This window comes from Falco cherrug, chromosome 6, assembly GCF_023634085.1.
Source record: "Falco cherrug isolate bFalChe1 chromosome 6, bFalChe1.pri, whole genome shotgun sequence".
Taxonomy (NCBI): Eukaryota; Metazoa; Chordata; class Aves; order Falconiformes; family Falconidae; genus Falco; species Falco cherrug.
The window spans coordinates 5,042,745-5,061,858 of NC_073702.1; the positions used below are offsets into that span (position 1 = coordinate 5,042,745).

The window sequence follows — 19,114 nt, forward strand, 5'->3', positions numbered from 1 at the left end:
GATTTTTTTCCCCTTCGCTGAGGACATCTCAGAAGTGTTACACCTTACCCCATGTTGTACACAAAATATGGGTTATCAAGCTGAGCTGTGTAGGAGTTGGGGAGGAGGGTAGTTAGGGGCCGTTTATGTGGCTTCATAGTCTAGAGCTCTCTGTTGAAAACATGCCTGATTCTCTTACGAGTCTTTTTGCCAACTGTAATCACACTATTGATAGAATGCAGAACACAAAGGGAATTCCAATGCTTTTTTTGGGGGCATGGCATGTTACTGGAAGATACTCTGAGAATTCCCTCCATGGAGCTGTTGCTTGTGTAGAACAGTAGAAAAATATCTAAGTAGTTTTCCTAGAACTAGCTCATTTTAGATGTACTTTTCTATCCTAGCATGTTGTTCTGTGCAATCATCTAGAGGTACTGGTGTGGAAATATGGCATTCTGCTGTGAACAGTTATTTTGAACTGATTTATGTTAGTGTTGTAGTGTTATGGACCTACAGTGTGTAGCACCTGGAAATTTTGTGTGGTCTTACTGGTGAATTAAGCAGTCTTTGAAATATTAGCTAAATGCTGTTAAGAATGGAGGGGAAGGAAAGTAATCATTGGATTAATTGTCTTTTGTGTCCTTCCTACAAAATTGATCACTGACTAGTATGCTGTCAGTCTGTGTATTTGACAGCTTGGTTGACACTAAATATTTGAAGTTTCAGGTGATGTAACATTGTTTTCAAGTGGACCCCTACTGAAGTAGCTTGCATTTCTGCAAAACACAGTAATGAAGTAAATAAAGCGTTCTGAAGACAATACTGTTGTGGTTTAACCCCAGCCAGTAACTAAGTACCACACAGCTGCTTGCTCGCTTCCCTGCCCTGCCTCCCCCGCCCAGGGATGGGGAGGTCGATGGGGAAGGTATGTAAAACCCAAGGGTTCAGATAAAAACAATTTAATAATTGAAATGAAATAAAAGCAGTAATAACAACGGTAGCAACAATAAGAACTGTAACAAGTAGGAGGGAGAAGGGGAGAGGAACAAAACTCAAAGGGAAGAGAGAAAAGAAAACAAGTGATGTGTGACACAGTTGCTCGCCACCCGCTGACCGATGCCCAGCCAGTCCCTGAGCAGCGATCGCCAGGCCCTGGCCAACTTGCCCCAGTTTATATAGTCAGAGTGTTGTTCTGTGGTGTGGAATACCCCTTTGGCTAGTTCAGCTCAGCTGTCCTGGCTGCATCCCTCCCAATCTCTTGTGCCCCTCCAGCCCGCTCCCTGGCAGGGCCCAAGAAACTGAAACATCCTTGACTTAGAGTGTGTATATATATATATAAAAAATATTATAAACATGACGTAGCAATAACTAAAAGCATCAGTGTGTTATGGAGTTATTTTTACACCAGATCCAAAATACAGCGCTGCACCAGCTACTGAGAAGAAAATTAACTATCCCAGCTGAAACCAGGACAGATATACAAAGTTGAAGTAAAGAAGGAGAAGTTCAGAACTGATTTGGATATTACACTTCAAAATGTGTAATGCTGCTGACATAGTGTTATGATGCTAAATAAAAGTATTATGCAAGTATAGAAGTATAATGAAAGTATGTTGTCCCAACTTTGAATACCGTGGATAACTACCTCTGTAGATAATTGGAAATTTGTCTTTGGGATCTACTGAACAACATATCCATGTGAAACAGCTGTTTCTGAACGGTATTCTAGTTGTAATTGGGATTTATCTTTTCTGAATTGTTGGAAGCGATGTTTTAATTTGCAATTCCTCCAACTGCACTGCTAATTTACTGCGTCTGTTGACCTTAAGGTAAATGAAACCTGAGAAAAGTCCTATTTATGAGTATATGTTGGAGTCTTAAATATACTGAAGGTGCAGTTGCTTCTATAGTTTTGCATCTGTAACATGCTTCAGTATTATTTCAGGTGTGCTATTGATGTATCTTTAAAAAAGACAAAGCTGTGGAACAAGGATTTTGTTGGACTACCACTCTTCAAATGCCTTTTTGAAAGACATCTGGTTTCATGGTGGGGAGCCTACTTGAAAGCATGATATTCAGCATTTTGACCAAAAGCAATTGCTTTTACTTGTAGGGCAGGAAACCAGGGATACTTTCGATACTCAGGCTGTTTTTGCACAGTAATACTGGAGGGTTTATGGTTGGTGGAAATTTTGTTTGGACCAAGGATCAGTAGGATGCACTTTGCGAATGTTCTCTGTGGATGCCACCTAGTGGAATTTCTGCTTTCCATGTTGCTTTTAAAAAAACATAACTTCCACACGGCTGCTTTCAAAGACCTATTTTACAGCTATAGAACCCAAACACTAAAAAAGTAAGTTCATGCACAAGGGAACACGTTAGGATGAAGTGGGCAAGGCAGCCTGAATTCAGGTGCATCCTAATATCTGAGAGCGTGATGCTGCCACCTTAATTACTGACAGAATCTTTCAAGATTTGAAGTAGTTTTATGTTTTAGCTTTGAATAATGTTTCTGAGATTTTAAGGGAATTATTGTTTTATTTTTTGAAATTTTTGAAATTTTGAAATTTTGAAAAGGTGTTCGTTTTGCAATCCCATTTAATGGATGGATAAATTAAGATGAGTTATTTTTCCTGAGAGTATACTTACATATGTCTCAGTAATTAATTTTTATTATGGTACTTCCACTGTGCTGGTGTTTAATACTGTTCTACTTAAAGCATAAGAGCACCCAATTCCACCATATTTCTCTTTTAACGTGTTAAAATAATTCTTAACCAGATACTGTCTTGCTGTTACCAGGTCTTTCTTATTTAGGAACGTTGATGGGAACAAACTGAAGTTTTTTAATTGATGGCTGGTGCTAAGTCAGACAGCAGCTTTCACAAGGAAACAGAGATGACTGTGATGGTGGTAGAATATGGATTTAATGAACAAGTGTAATATTTAAGAATTTTTAAAATTGCAGCTGTAGTCTGCTATTGCTTTTAATTTTAATGGTATTAGCTTCTTTATTTATGCACTGATATTTGAATCACATATATAAGTTGGTTGTGTGTGGGTTTTTTTTTTTTTTTTTTTTTAGGTTAAAATGGGTTTGCTGGTAGACTTGACCAACACCACTAGATTCTATGATAGGAATGATATAGAGAAAGAAGGCATTAAATATATAAAGCTCCAGTGTAAAGGGTAAGTTGTCAGCACTTTTTTAATATTTAGCTTTTAATTTGAAAGATCACACTGAAGTAATTTTTTTTCTTCCCTTTCCCCCAGCTGTCTCCTAATCTGTGTTTTCCCTTTTTTTTCAGGCATGGTGAGTGCCCTACACCTGAGAATACAGAAACATTTATCCGTGTATGTGAACACTTCAGTGATAAGAATCCCTCAGAGCTTATAGGTATGTTGTCTTATATCCATTATATTTATCTTGTATCTATCATTATTTTTTACTGTTCATTTATATCATATTTACTTATAAATGCAGTCTCGTTCCTGAAAGTCTAAGCAAAGGAGTTTCCTCAGTACAGTGTTTATGCATATATAGATGTGATTGCTTTTGCTCTAGAAACTACGATGTTTCTGTTTTCACAGAAACCAGTATGCTTCTGTATCCATCAATCTGATTGCATCTCACAGCTTAATGTGGGAAAATATACAGGCTTAAGGACTGTCTACAAATACATGATACTTGCATTGTGGTTTTATAACTTCTGCTGATGCAGATGCAGGTTATGTATTGTCTAAGCATTGTTTTGACATTTGGTGGTCTGGCTTATTTGAAGTTGTATTTGATAAGTGAATGATCAGGGATTCTTTAGCAAATCTCACAAAGCAACTGATGTATTGCTGGAAACTGGTAGTAGTTTTTAGGCTTAAGTTTTTCTCCTGTGGTGTACTGTCTAGCAGTGAATACTTGAATGTTCTTAAGATTTTTTTTTTTTTTTTACCCAGAACAAAAGAAGTTCTCAGTTTAATTTGGGTGGCTTCTAGTTTTAGTTAAAACCATTTTATTCTGATTTCTGTTAAATATATTGATATTCAACTCTGTCTACAAACTGTCAGAGACAGAAAATTGCTTTGCAGCTGAGTTTCCAGAGTCAGAATGGTGTCATCCTCAAGTCTCTGATAATTCTGCAGCCTTCCTGAATCTGAGTGTACTGTGCAACTTGGGAGTGCATGGAACAGTTGTTTGTGTAGGTGTCACTGATAAGAGCTTGATAAACTAAGCTGGTACAGTTAGGATTCATACAGAATCATAGAATTGTACAGTAGTTCAGGCTGTTGGAAGGGACCTGTGGAAATCATCTAGTCAGTTGCCCTTCCTTAGAGCAGGGCCAGCTAAAGCAGCTTGCTCAGGACTGTGCCCATTTGGGTTTTGACCATCTCCAAGCCTGGAGACTCCACAACATTTTCTGGCAACCTCTTCCAGTGTTTGCTCACTGTTACAATATACAGGGTATTTTTCTTACGTTTAAACAGAATCTATTGTATTTAAATTTGTACCCATTGGTCCTTGTCCTGTCACAGGTTACCACTGAGAATCTTTAAGTTTTTTTCAGTGCTGGAGAGATTTGATTTGGGTACACCCTTTTTCACATGATTTTCTTGTAGGTACTTTCTTATTTCTTTATTTCACATAGAATGTACATTTGAGGCCTATGTTTTCTTTGCTAAACTGTAACGTATGTGATAAGAAAAATGAGGAACTGCTAAATGAGAGTGAGTGGGATCAGTCATCAACAATATTTCAGAACTTGTAACAGAACTTGAAATATTGTTGGTGACTGATCCCACTCACTCGCATTTGTCAGTTCCTCATTTTTCACTCTCCTTTCACAGTTCACCCACTAGGTCCTCCAACAATATTTTAGAACTTGAAATATTGTTATGGTCAGCAATTTATACGGAGCATGGATAGCATGATGATATTCTGTAAATAGCAGACCCATTTAACTAGTATTTCAACTTTTAAAATGCCATTTTTAGTGTTGAGTTGCTAACTTTTTGACATTTCTGAATTTTGGAATGTTTTTCCATTATTTAGATTGTTTCACCTCTATGAAAAAAAGCCGATGAGAAAGAATCAAGGAAAAAATAGTGTGTCAGCTGAGCTTTTAAATAACTTGTGGTGTAAGCTTTCATAGTAAAAGAGAAATGTTGGGGTTTCCCATTTCCCTTCCATGAATTACTGAAAAGTTATTTCTGGGTCTGGACACTTGTTTCTTCTTCACAGAGCATCAGAGGGACTGATGAGGAGAATGTTTTTATTAAAGGTGAAAGCAGTCTGCAGCAGTGATAGTACTGCACCCTGCGTGATCTTTCTCTTCCAAGCTGTTGGTCTTATTGCTGAGATGCTGCTTATCTTTGTCATGTGTAAAAAATTATTGACTTAACATTCTTGGTGTCATTAACAGCTGCAGGACTTACTGATAGCAATTGTGTGCAATTTAATTTCCAGTGTTAAGATTAGATATGAGAAGAGACTGAATTGTGAATAAGTGAACAAAATTTTCTATTCAGCCAGAACAATATAGGATGGAAACTTTATTTTTGCAGCTTGAAGGACTGGAGTATGCCTGCCAACCTTAAGGAAACAAAATGCAAAATTTTTGCTTAAGCATAAAACAAAGGAGAAGTGATTGCTGGGAACAAATTCTATAAGGAAGCTAAAATTAATTTCATTTGATGCAACTTAGTTTTTAATATTACTAAATTATTAGAATGGATGAATCCAAGAAATTTATAGTAGTTTTTTTGTCCTTTTTTTTTAAGAAGGGAAGCTTGATGGGGCAGGCACAAAACCCAAGCCTGATACAGTTGATATATATTTCTCTTTACCCATATAAAGTTTCTGGATTTTATCAGTCTACTCTTTGTAGGCATTTTTTGGATCTCCAGTAAAAAAAATAAATAACTTGAAGTGTAGGGGAGCATATAGAAAAAGGATATCATGTTTTGTCCGAATAATCATCAAGTGAATTGTTGCTAAACTTACTTTACTAAGTATGGTAGATAAATAAGGAAATCAGTAAATTCTTGAGGGACTTGCTTCTTGGTGTCCAGTGTCAAGTCCTGCCCTTGGGTCACACCAGCCCCAGGCAGCGCCACAGGCCTGGGGAAGGGTGGCTGGGAACTGCCTGGGGGAAAGGACCTGGGGGTGCTGGTCAACAGCCGGCTGAACATGAGCCAGCAGTGTGCCCGGGTGGCCGAGGGGGCCGACAGCATCCTGGCTTGTGTCAGCATCAGTGTGGCCGGCAGGACCAGGGCAGTGACTGTCCCCCTGTACTGGGCACTGGTGAGGCCGCCCCTCGAACCCTGGGTGCAGGTTTGGGCCCCTCACTGCCAGACAGACACTGAGGTGCTGGAGCGTGTCCAGAGCAGGGCAGCGGAGCTGGGGAAGGGTCTGGAGCACAAGTCTGATGAGCGGCAGCTGAGGGAACTGGGGCTGTTTAGCCTGGAGGGAAGGAGGCTGAGGGGAGACCTTATCGCTCTCTACAGCTGCCTGAAAGGAGGCTGTAGGCAGGTGGGGTCGGTCTCTTCTCCCAGGTAACAAGTGACAGGACAAGAGGAAAAAAATGTCCTCAAGTTGTACCAGGGTAGGCTTAGATTGGATGTTAGGAAAAACTTCTTCCCCAAAAGGGTGGTCAAGCATTGGAACAGGCTGCCCATGGTTGAGTCCCCATCCCTGGAGGCATTTAAAAGATGTGCAGATGTGGTGCTTGGGGACATGCTTTAGTGGTGGAGTTGGTAGCTGGTTCTGTATCTACCGTATGATTCTATGGTCACAATTGAAAAATATGTTAATATTAAGAGTAATTGCATTTCGTGTTAGTGGAAACTTTTAATACGCTGATATTTATATTTAAAATGCAGTATGAGGAAGAGGCAACATCTTGCCTGAATCCTTCACATTTTTAACACAAATTTTTGGACCGGTTTGTTTATCACTAGATGGTGCTGTTGCCTTGAGAGAAAAGTAAGGTTCCAATGCATTTGATTCTTTCCCTCTTTTCACTGGGGGATGAATTCAGTAAAATAGAGGCTGAAAACTTAATTCTTTTTTTGTTACATTGAAAAGGTAAGTAATTCAAGGTGATTATAGTGTTGTATAATTTTCCTTTTGTAGTTTTTTTTTTTTTTTCCCCAAGATCAGTAAGTTTGGTCTTAGCATGGTAATGGCAAATTTGAAATAGAATTGTGGTCTATTGACACTGCTTTCAAGTTTGAGGTAGGGTAAACTGAACATGATTTTTATGCCTGATGGTGTGAAATGAATGTAATGCTTGTTGAATCCACTAAAAGCACAATTATTGAATTTGATTGTGTTGTCTTCTGATAAGCATTAATCATTAAATATTTTGGATCTTATCTGTATTAGCCATATTTTATTTGCATTAAGTTAGTGCTCTTGAATTGGGAGAAACTGAAGTATCCTATACTCTTGTTGCTAATAATTTACAGAAAGAATTTAATAAACTGCTTTTTAGGCTTATACGCCTTATGTGATCTAAGCTGCCTTGATGGGAAGGGGGAGAATTCTTTAATGTTGCTGCTGAAGGTAGAAGGATCCAAAAACACACTTGTGAAACTAAAGGACATACGTTAAAATGACTTGCAAATGATTAACCCTTCTCTTGTCTTGTCTAGGTGTCCATTGCACACATGGTTTCAATAGAACTGGATTTCTGATCTGTGCCTTTTTGGTCGAGAAGTTGGACTGGAGGTAACTTTGAATGTTAATTTCTAGGGATTTGTGGAGAGTGACCAAAGGCATCTTTAGTTTGTTTGGCTTACTGTCCTGACAGCTATCCTAATATATTCACTGTTTTGTTTTTTAAAACTGCCTACTAATCTTGAGCAAATAAGCTATATTAACATGGTTTATATAATCCCTTGGTAGTTTAGCCTGTTTCAGTCAAGCTTTCCAGGCTCAGTAGGTGAAAAGTCAGCTGTACCTGCTGTGTGTGGGCTTTTAGCAGTGTATACATTGTATTGTGTCTCTTCCCTGTGAGGTGTCCCACATTTTGAGTAAGAATGTAGAGTTCAGAGATGCATGAAAGATTATTTCTCTTACTTCATCTTTTTCATGTAGATTTGCATGTAGACTTTTTTGGTTTATTTGAGTTCTGAACAGATTAGCTAGAGCAACAGCAGAGTGACATACTTGCTTCTGAGGGGTCGCGGGGAGACAAAGTCCTTGTTTCCAGCTTGTTGACTAAGGGCTACACCATGCCTCTGTACAGATTCACCTGGGTTTTTTGTGATTATAAAAATGTTGATTTCTTCCTAAAAAGTAGTGAACTTTTTCAAATAACAAAAAATTGCCTGTACCATGCTGGGCATGACTTTCTCATGTTTGGTAGTAGTCACAAAACACTATTTCTTTGCTGACGGGATCCCATGCAAGGCATGTTTCTTAACAAGCCCCTTAAGCATTCTGATAATACTTCTTGGTTTTGTCATTTAAGTGAAGAAAATTCTACTGCTGTTGCAGCATTTTCATATGACTGGACATACAGTTATTTGGCACTTAGCATGTACATGCAAGCTGTTTGCAAAGAACTAGGTCATTGTTGTCTGTTAGTAAACTTGGAAGAAAGACATTGGAGTAATGGAGACAGAACACCATTAGTAGTGGGTGGCTGAATCTTGGCAGAATCTTAGCTGAGCATAAGAAGTAGACACAGATACAAATATCTTTATAGTATGAATCCGTTTGTTCCTATGAACTAGCAAATTTGTATGCTTTTAATCTAACAATTTTAAAGCAGTATGCAATAATTAGACTTAGAATTGTTCCTTTGTTCTGAAGAGGAAATGCATTTGAATCTATTTGGAACTCCTGTTCTTATGGAGCCTCTCTTTATTTTCAAAACTCTGTGGGAAAAGCCTTAAAACTTAACAGCCATGTCTCTCTCTTTTTTTTCTTTTATTTTTTTTTTTCCCCTCCATTTAGGTCTATCAAGTTTGTTCATCTCTGTCAGATTTTTTTAGTAGAACAATCTGATAGGGAAAAATGTCCACAGCAAAAGAATGAATTTTGAGAAGGTGGTAGTTAATGCTAAGAATTGTATCAAGATAAATCCAATTTGCTGTATCATTCTTTAAAATAGGCATTGTTATTTGCTGATGAGGAAATAAGATTTTCCTGATGGAAAAATCCATCTGCATTCATTCCTTAAGTGTATGATACAGGAATGCTGCTGATGTATTGTGAATACTGAGATGTATTTTATAGTTCGGTTTAAAGAAAGGTCATCCAGACTGAAAGCTCTCCAAGTAGTGATCAGAAACCTTAATACTCTTTTTCACAACTGGTTTTTCCTGAAGACTGCTATGTTTCTAGAACTTGCAAAATATGTTTTCTTTCAGCTAGGTTTCCGTGCTTGAAATCTATGCTGCTTCTTTTAGCTTTCATTGCCATCTATTCCAGAATACTATATAGAGTTCTTCTAATATCATCAGAGACAAATCTAAGCATCTTTCAGGCCCCATCCCTTTTGGTTTGTTTTGTTCTTTCTATGGCATTGCTTACGGAAGATTTGAAACAATTTAAGAAAGATACCAAAATAAAAAATTTCTTGTGAGGAGAAAATTAGGAGTCTTAGAAAACAGAATGGCGAAGAAAGCTCCTTCTTTATATGAAGCTTCTTTATATTAAAGCTTCTTCTGTATATGAATAATTCAGATTCTTAAACTTGTAATTTATGAGACCTGATGGCTGACCATTTGATAGTCTTACTCTGGAAAATGTTTTGTTTTCTACTCTTACCAAAGATCAGAAGAGAGGGCCAAACTTACTGGTTCTTGGGAGGTGTTTCTGTCTATTCTGGGAAATTTATTTCATAAAATTCTCAGGCTCTTTCTCATACTGTACAGATATGACAAAAAAAAATATACTTTTTGGTATTTAAATTCTTTTTTTGCATTTTAGCTCTATGTTTTCCTTGTTCCAGTGGCAGGCTATTTTCTTAAATGAAAAAATTCATATCACAGCATGTAATCTGTACTTTTGTTCCAGCTTTAAGACTTTTTGTTCCAGTTTAAGGCTTGTCAAGAAGCTTAACAGGGGCATGTACCTTTTGTGATTTCTCCTTTTATTTAGCAAAATCTCTAAATGTTGGTCCATGGAACATAGTGCTCCACACAGCCATGACAAATTGTAGACAGAATTATGTCCATTGTTTTATGTTAACTGTTTTCAAAGGAATTGTGAAAATAGTAATCATAAACCCCTTGTGCTGTGCTTGCTGGTGTATATTTTGGAGTGCTTTCCAGTTGGCAAGTAAAGGTGCATGACTGTTAATTTTGGTTTCTAATTTTTTTTTGATCCAGTCTCCAGTTTATTAAAGCACTTAAGATTAAGTGTTAGCTGCACAGTAAAAGGCTTCTGAATTACATTTTTTTATGAGTAACTTCTGGAAAGAGAAGTAATTTGAAAAGATGAGGATGCTTTTTCCCAATGTGATGACAAAATGTCTAATGAAAGGAGAGATAATTCTTAGGGGGAAAAATGTTGCCACATTTTAATTTCAACACTTGCAATTTTCTTCATTAAGTTTGTTCATCTCTTTTTGTGTTGCTTTTTTTGTCTTCATTCAGTCTTTTAAGTACTTGTCTATGTGTCACTCATGCCTTTTCTGTAGCAATAAAAGTTTTACCTAGGTGAGCAACAGACCACTTATTTGCTACAATCAGGGAAGCAGTGCAAGATGCAGTTACTTTTGAGAACATATGCAGTGCCTACATAATTATGCAGAATCTTGTGCAAGAGCAACTGTTACCAGGCTGATCTAAGCATGATGTTTCAAATATAATGAATGTTTTTTTGCATTTACCAGTTTGGAATTTTTAATTCTCAGTCCCAATAAATCTTAGGTTTGATAAGGCAGAATATGACTAAAACATATAAATTAAGCATCCAGAGTAATTTTCAATTTTTATTTGACAGTATTGAGGCTGCTGTGGCCACTTTTGCTCAGGCTAGACCACCAGGTATTTATAAAGGTGACTATTTGAAGGAATTATTTCGTCGTTATGGAGATGAAGATGATGCACCATCACCACCTGAGCTACCAGAATGGTGCTTTGATGATGATGAAGAGGAGGATGATGATAATGGTAAAACAGGAGGCCAAGAATCAGAACCTGGATCATCAAGCTCTTCCTTTGGCAAGAGGAAAAAAGAACGCCTAAAACTGGTATTTTTGATTAAGAACTTACTATTCTAATTGCTATACTTAATTTCATAAACTCATAGTCATCAAATACATGCTAAACAAGTGCCAGTGCTCTTGCATATAAGGACTGGTAGTATTGTCTCTTAACCGGGAAAAACTGGTATCTTCATTGCAAGCTTTCTTATGCATCCTGTATGAACTTCGAACTTTAACATTCAACACCTCAACTTCCAGTTGTTGTTACAACTTCCAGTTATTCCAGTTGTAAAAATTCCTTAAATTTTTTCTTGTATAACAATTTTTAATAAATTTGCGTTGAAATGGTAAAGCACTTTTTAATTATTCGCTTTATCTTTAGGGGTGAAATGTTATGATGTATATGTGTAAACAGTTTTTACTTATTTTTTTGTAGCCATGTGGATGAAATTCAGAATTTTTTTAAATTCACTGCTCATTTTGGTAAATATTCTTACCTTTTGAAATTTTGGAGGGTTGAGAATTGTGTTATCAAAAAGCAATATGAGCTTAAAATCCCCAAGGCAGCTTTGAAATTATTTTTTGTTCAAAGCTGTTTTAACTGTATCATGATAAGAAATATGGCTGATCGCTTATGGTGATTGAACATACATCTGCATAATTCTGATGAAATAAGTTGCTGTAGTTACCATAGTATGGAACTAATACTCCAGAGTGAAGAATATACTTGTATCATCTGAAGACTAATGGCTCAGTTCTCTCCAAATCCCTGACTTTTTTTATTTTATTTGCAGATAAACTAGGGGAGAATGTTGCTGAGTGCAAAAATAGATTCGGTTCTTTTTGCATAACACTGAATTCATTTACTTGTGTCTGAGGTGTATTTGTTTGCAAACACTTGGAAATCCTCATAGGAAATACGCTGCAAAAATGCATTTTGTTGTTACTGCAGCTGCTCAATGTGGTTTACAGATGGAGTATGGAAGAAATTAGCCTGAAAGGAATATAAAATCTTGTCCAGAGAAGCAAGATGAACTTTGAAAACTTTCAAATAGTCTATCAGCTGGAATAAAAAATTGCCAACACAGTGAAAATCCATAGTAAAAATATACTCAGGGATATGGTCACTACCTCCATTAGCCTTGCAGTAAAACATTGATATTTCAGAAAATTTATTTGGGCTGGAACCACAGACCTGTGTTTTTGACTTGCCTTTTGATGTGTTAGCAAATGAGGTGTGATGGTGACATCCAATGACAGCCTCTTTTCAGCAAGTATAAAACTGAACTGGTCTGTTTAACAGGAATCATGATCCTGGCTTCCCAGGCTTTTTCTTTTCTGCCACCATAGTTCTTTTGAAAGCTGGAAGCTAAATTATACGAATAAGCATATTAATGACTAAAAGGTAATTATGAGTTAGAGAATTTATGAAAAAAGAATCATCTAGTTAATATGCATATTCGTATAATTCAGTTTTGCAGCTCTGGAGGAACATTCTTTGACATGAAGAGGAGGAACTGGGAGAATTCTTTACCATGGTTCTTGGCTGGCAGATTGGACTGCTTAACTCAGTAGAGATGGATACAGTCTATTTGTGATTCCTTGTAAATATGTGATCTACATGGGTATGATTATCAGGTAAATACCTCTTGCTCAGATTTTCTTATTATTTTACTGTCTAAAGGGCTAAATTTTCAGCATTATGTTGATTTCTTGTAGTATTTGTTTTCAGCCTTCAAATTTGACTCTTTCTGTAAACACCTGAGGGTAGACAGTGTCAAAGTAGAGGTGGCTGTGGTGATAGTGGTGAGATCTGAAATGATTTCATGTTGGCCTAAGTCTTTTTGGGGACAAGTAAAGTTTAGAGGTAGAGGATGAGACACTTCCCAGGCAGCTCGCTAGGATAATGAATAGTCGGAAGCAGCTGCCCGGCTAGCCTGTGAAGTTAGCATGCTGTCCATTTCAGAAACTCCATCTTGGATGTGAGAAACTTTATTGCAGCATCTTGCATTAAAAATTCCATATTTTGATGTCAAAAAGTCATGACAGCCTTTCTTTTCTATGCTACATAAACTGTGGGAACAGTTAGAACATAATGCCATTACAGTTTCCTTTGTCATCATCTGAATGTAGTTGACAGGTAACAGCAAATCTGTTTGCTGTGGTCTCAGATGCTACACAGCAAATCCAAACACACATTGACTTTGTCAGCGCATGCCATAATAATTGTAGCTTCGAAGCAACATTATTAACTGACACTTAGAATCTCACTTCAGGGAGAAAAGTTTTTGGAGCAAAAAATACTTGGTTTTGCAAATAGGACAAAAAGTTATAATTCTGAGCTAGAACCTTCAGAATTTTCAACGGGATCTTTTACTGTTTAATAAGGAGTGCCGCCTATTCTAGTCCCATGTAAGCTGTGTATTTCACAGGTATTACAGGGTGTGATATGTAGCGCTTCTAAAATGGATGGTTACATCTCAATGGTCTAGAAGAGATGGTAGCTGATTTTGTGTGCAGGTGTCTTGTGGTCATCTGTGAGACCGGGAAACCATTAAACCTCATGGTTGATATAGTTGGGAAGGATAATATTTATTATTTAACTGTCAAAGTATTTTGTTTCTAAATGTCATGACTTTGGTTTTTTTCTGCCTAACCTACTTTTTTTTGCTGAAGTTTAACCCCTGTGCTTACAGTTCTGCCCATGGGTGTCTTGATGGATATGGAAAAAAGATAATTTTCTGATTTTACAGCAGCATTTTATATACTCATATATGGGTGTAATTTCCTTTTTAGCCTCCTCTTTCTCCACATTAAATGCCAATTTGTTCACTTTTTCCCTATAGTCCATATTTTTTGTATTTCTGTCCATTCTTGTCATTCTTTGTATTCTGTCGTGTTGACTCACATTTTTCTGAGACTGTGGTGCCTATGATTGAACACAAGCCTCTAGCTGAGGCCATCCTAATGCTTAATAGAGAGGAATTAATTTTTCGTATCTTAAGGCTAGTATTTCTGTTTATATATCTCAATATAATTGCCTTTTACAAGACAGAATAATACTAATTCAGCGCTTTTTCTCTTGGTGCTTCCGTATCTTTTCCTCTAATTACCTACCAGTGTGTGTTTGTGTAATTGCTTATGCCCTGTTAAGTGTAGAACTTTGTTTATACTGAATTGTACAGTGTTTTTTCCAGCCCATTCTTGTAATTAAGGATAACACTGAATTCTTAAGCTGCCATCACAGTCTGTATCCCTGTTACTAAATTCACAGATGTCACAAAAATAAGAATATGCTAATAGGAAATTTAGGGAAAATAAATTAACTCTCTTATACCTAAACAACCCCGCAGATTCTCCTCAAGGTATTCTTCCATTTTGTTCGTGAAACACTAGCTCCTCTGAACCTGGTTTCAAAACGTGTTGCTCTCCTGTTTTATAGAAATTAGATCTACCCCATGTTTTCTGAGTTCCCCTCTGAGAACAAGACAAGCAAACAAAAGCCGAGCCAAAAACCAGCATCAAAAGATGTGATATTTCCTGCTTCTCCTGATTCTGTGAAGCTTGTTTCATCACCAAAACCAAATGATTAGTTGAACACCATGGTTACTGAGTGACAGTCAGTATATTTTTGTTGTATCTTTTTTGTTTGTACATGCCTAGAGGCAGTTCTTGTGATTTGGTCTGGTATTTCTAGGTATTAAATCAAAGCTGATCAGTGTAAGTTCCTGTCTCTCCCTTCCTGTCTTTTAGAAGATGCAGGCTGTGTCTCTTCCTGACATGTTTTGGAACGTTTCTTGTCCTCTGGAAGGCAGTCTCTGAGCATACTGGCACCCAGTCAGGTCTGAGTAGCCTGAAGATGGCTATCACCCAGGCCTGGTGATAGCCACTAGGGTTAGGGAGGTGTGTGTTTGGGGCTGTTCCCACTCGCACCCACTCCTCCAGGTGGTGTTTAGGATCTGAACCAACACAAGATGATACATATCGCCACTTCTCCTTCAGCTGAAGTGATGGGTGGAGGGATATGGTGGCAGGTGGGAAGAGCTTGATTGATTAGTACAGCTTGTGCAGAGACTAGATACTGAGTGCATGTAGTTACCTTGGATCCATCAGGGCTTATAGCTCTTGGCTTAGTAGCAGCACTGAGGACCTCAGGTGCTCCTGCTGAGCTGCACGCTCTGGCATCCTTGCACTGTATTCTCCAGTGTAGTGTTTCCAGAGGGGGTTGTTAGCTCAACAACGGTGCGGCAAGCGCCTGGATCTGGCTGAGTTTTGGCACCTTATCCGAGGAAATGTCCTCATGAAACCTGGAGCGCTGAGTTGGCCAGGGACAGGTGCCCAAGTGACTCACCTTGTTTTCATAGTGCTGTGCCTTAGCTAGTGAGTATACTTGAGGCAGATAACCTGCAAGAGAGACCTTCAAATGGCAAGCACCAGTTTCATGTTTATGACTTTTTATTTTCTGGAGAATTTTTCCAGTTGCCTGCCTTTTGCTTTAATATATAGCAGTCATACTGCTGTCACATTCTGCCGTTATTTGAGAAGGAAGATACAACCATTTTTCTTTGGTCATGGTGCTCTTAACCAGACAGAATTCAGACAACATGCTGGCCAGGCACGTGTAACTGTCTGTCTCCCTTGCCCAGTCACCTGTGTGCCATTGCACCTGCTGGTGCCCACATAAATAATATGGGACAAGTGATGCACCAAAGGTCTGTGGAGCTTAAGGTGATTAAGGTTATGCACTAGGGTATTTCTTTAGGATGTACTGTTCTCAGAATACAATTTGGAGATGCAACTGAGCCAATCTTAACTAAATGCAGGCTGTACTGAAAACTGTAGTCCTGCTTTCCCTGCACTTCTGTGTTCCTTCTGCTTCCCTTGTGCTGGCACTAGTGCTGACTCATCCTATGGTGAACTAGTTTAGGATACTAATTTGCCAGAAAATTATTAATTTATGATACTGTTTTTGCCAAATTAGTTCCTAGACTTGCTCAAGAGTAGAACAGATGAGTGCCATGGTGTGTGGAAAAAGGAGCAAAAAAGCTCCTTTCATCAGTAGTGTGCAGCTAGATTTGTTAAGGCAAGTTTCAAACATTTTAGTGATGACATACACAATACTTGTACCTTCATTTGCAGGATTCATAATTCAACAGCTGAAACACCATGCTTTGATCTTCTTAGTCTGCATTGCGAATGTATTTGAGATGCTGTTGAAATAAATCTGGTCAAATTGGGATCTCTAAAGAGATCTTTTATTATGTAGCTTTTTAGATCTGATGGCTTTAATGTGTTCTGTTGTACAGAATTTGTTTTTATTCCACTCAGCATCAAACTTTTTCTGAAATATACAAGTTATTTTTGAGTTTTATTTTCAGTATTCTTTTATTGATCTCTATTTAGGCTTTTCTGTGGCATTCAGGATAGCACCTCCACTTTAGTAACTTGGTTTAGATTGAGAATAAAATCATGCAAGTATAATTTCACACAAATACTTTGTTACAAACCAGCCGTTTATGTTTTCTCTTTTGTTAATAAATTTTTCCTAGACCAACTGAGAGCCCTTTAAGTCTGCTGCTGTTTAAGTACATTCATTCTTTCAATTGTTTTCCCTCTGGTGTAAGTTTTAAGTTTTCAGACATAAAATGTGGTAGATACCCAGCTGGAGGTGAAATTAATGTAATTGAACTTCTTGTACTGCAGTTACCATCTAGGTCTGATAAAATTAACATATTTAATTGAAAACATACATCTTTGATTTAGAGGGAGAAAAGAATGACTTAATGTCTTTAAAAAGACCCAGCAGAAACCTCTTGTCTAAAGATTTTTTCGCAGTGACTTGAGCTCAGTAATTACCGAGCTACTTAGGTTTACCTTCTGTGTTAGATCTCTACTGTTAGTGAGCAGCTCTTGCTTTTCATGAATCAAGGAAAACACAGAATTGTTGGTCTGGAAATACTATTTATGTATTAGAAACTTTATTTAACATTTCATATGTCAATTCTGTCCTTGGTTTCCAGTTTGTTTATTTTGAGGCCATACTTTTTGACACACTTAAAAGTGGTGTCACAAGGGCTTCTGCCAGAAGATATTGTGACCTTTAATATATGGTGATTTGCTTTAGGTTCAGATTTTCATCCATAAATAAACATCTTGCATTACCTTGAAATTCCATGTGTGACCAATTTACTATTAAATACTTGATACTAATGTACTTTCTTTTTAAATAAGATAATTTTAGTTGCAAATGAAAAATGAGTCTGATGCTGTAGCTTGACATGGCAACTTTCTTGAGAGTACTAGCTAAACAATGCTTATCCCTTACCATTTACCTCCTTTGTAAATTTTTTTAATCATTATTTTAGGTTTTCCCCCATAAATAAGTCATTTTAGTTCCTACATTCATAATATGGCTCACCAGTGAGTTTACTGGCAAATCTCAAGTGATGTATCTTGGTATCTGGGGGTAAATTTTTAAGGAATATTTAAGCTACTATTGTTCATGAGGATCAACTTGTAAAAACAGACAATCTTGTAGTAATGTGCTCTGGTCAGCTTTTATGAAGGCTTAAATACTAATTATTTTTTTTTTTTATTTAGGGTGCAATTTTCTTGGAAGGAATAACAGTTAAATGTGTGACCCAAGTGACAACACAACCAAAGTTAGGAGGAATACAGCAAAAATGTCAGCAGTTCTGTGGATGGGAAGGGTATGAGAACCTTTAGAACCTGTTTATTTATACTGTCTAGAAATAAGTGTTACATTCCTAGTTTTGCGGAAGAACTCATTGTAAAAATGAGAAAAAGTAACTATTTTTGGATGGATTGTTTAAAAAAAAAAAAAAGCAAGCCCCAAAAACACTCAATAGTGAAACAGATGAGGATCTTGCATTGTACTGTGAAATGGTGTGATCAGCTGTTGATATTAAAAATGAAGATTGTAGAACTGCTTTTCCATTGAGATACAAAATGTTTTCAGATGAATTGTTCCTGTGCAAGTTCCAGATGTAGTCTAGTCCAGGTATTTGTCTAAAATTTAGTGCTTGCTGAAGCTGCACTACATTCCCAACTTATTTATACAACTGCTTTCTATTATTTTATTATATTATAGTTTTTCTTTATACATTTCAGTATTGAGGTACAATACTAATTTTTTATAGCCAACTTGGATTTGTGTTCAATGTTAATGAGAATGTTGATTTTAATGTCTCACATTCTGAACTCCTCCTTTCCAAAGCTGACGATCCAGGCAGTTGTTCACCATGCTTACTGACCTGCTGATGCTTATAGTTCTTCCTGTGCTTGTAATTTTGAATTCAAATATCTCTTCCTCCAGCTTTGAAGTTCCACGTAATTTAGTGTTTTGTCGTAAACAAATACCTGTGTTCTTATCAGAGAGGCATTTGATTCCTCTTGCAAAATACCTTATTGGAGAAGATATTCTAACTCCAAGTTAACCTTGCAGCAAGTCTGGTACAAGGTGTAACTTTAGTCTAACATAAAAAATGCATTGCCATGTGTGACTGTTTATTGCAGAACATTAATAAACATGGATGTATTTTTTGTTGTTTTTTGTTTGTTTGTTTGTTTTTTTAAGATCTGGATTCCCTGGAGCACAACCTGTTTCCATGGACAAGCAAAATATTAAATTTTTGGAACAGAAGCCATACAAAGTTAGCTGGAAAGCAGACGGCACTCGGTAAGTTAATTTTAAATTAAAAAGAAACACCCAGTAAATTGGGTAGACTGTATTTTCTCAGGAAAGTCAATTTGCTTCTACAAAGGACAAAGCATATTCTAACAAGAAAACTGACTCCAGCGGTTAATTTTTTGCTTGTCTTGGTACCTAACATTTGCTGAAGTTTGTGGCCAAGTTTCTTTAGCAGCTGTTCTGCAAACAGACTGTTAATGTATGTACTTTTATTCTTCATAACCCTTGACTGTCTGTCAGTCAGGACTTACCAAGGTCTTAGAATAAT

General features: G+C 37.2%; 1 protein-coding gene across 4 annotated transcripts in view; it reads left to right on the forward strand.

Moving 5' to 3' along the window:
• The window catches only part of RNGTT (RNA guanylyltransferase and 5'-phosphatase), a 193,437-nt gene that overhangs the window by 17,539 nt on the left and 156,784 nt on the right, over positions 1-19,114 (forward strand). For 3 of the 4 annotated variants that reach the window (XM_055713704.1, XM_055713707.1, XM_055713706.1), the window contains 6 exons: positions 3,065-3,168; positions 3,288-3,376; positions 7,627-7,702; positions 10,931-11,180; positions 17,736-17,845; positions 18,733-18,834. In XM_055713704.1, coding sequence (XP_055569679.1) covers positions 3,065-3,168; positions 3,288-3,376; positions 7,627-7,702; positions 10,931-11,180; positions 17,736-17,845; positions 18,733-18,834 — 731 coding nt within the window. Of the gene's footprint in view, positions 1-699; positions 905-3,064; positions 3,169-3,287; positions 3,377-7,626; positions 7,703-10,930; positions 11,181-17,735; positions 17,846-18,732; positions 18,835-19,114 lie in introns of all 4 variants that reach the window. The other variant, XM_055713705.1, reaches the window with a different exon arrangement.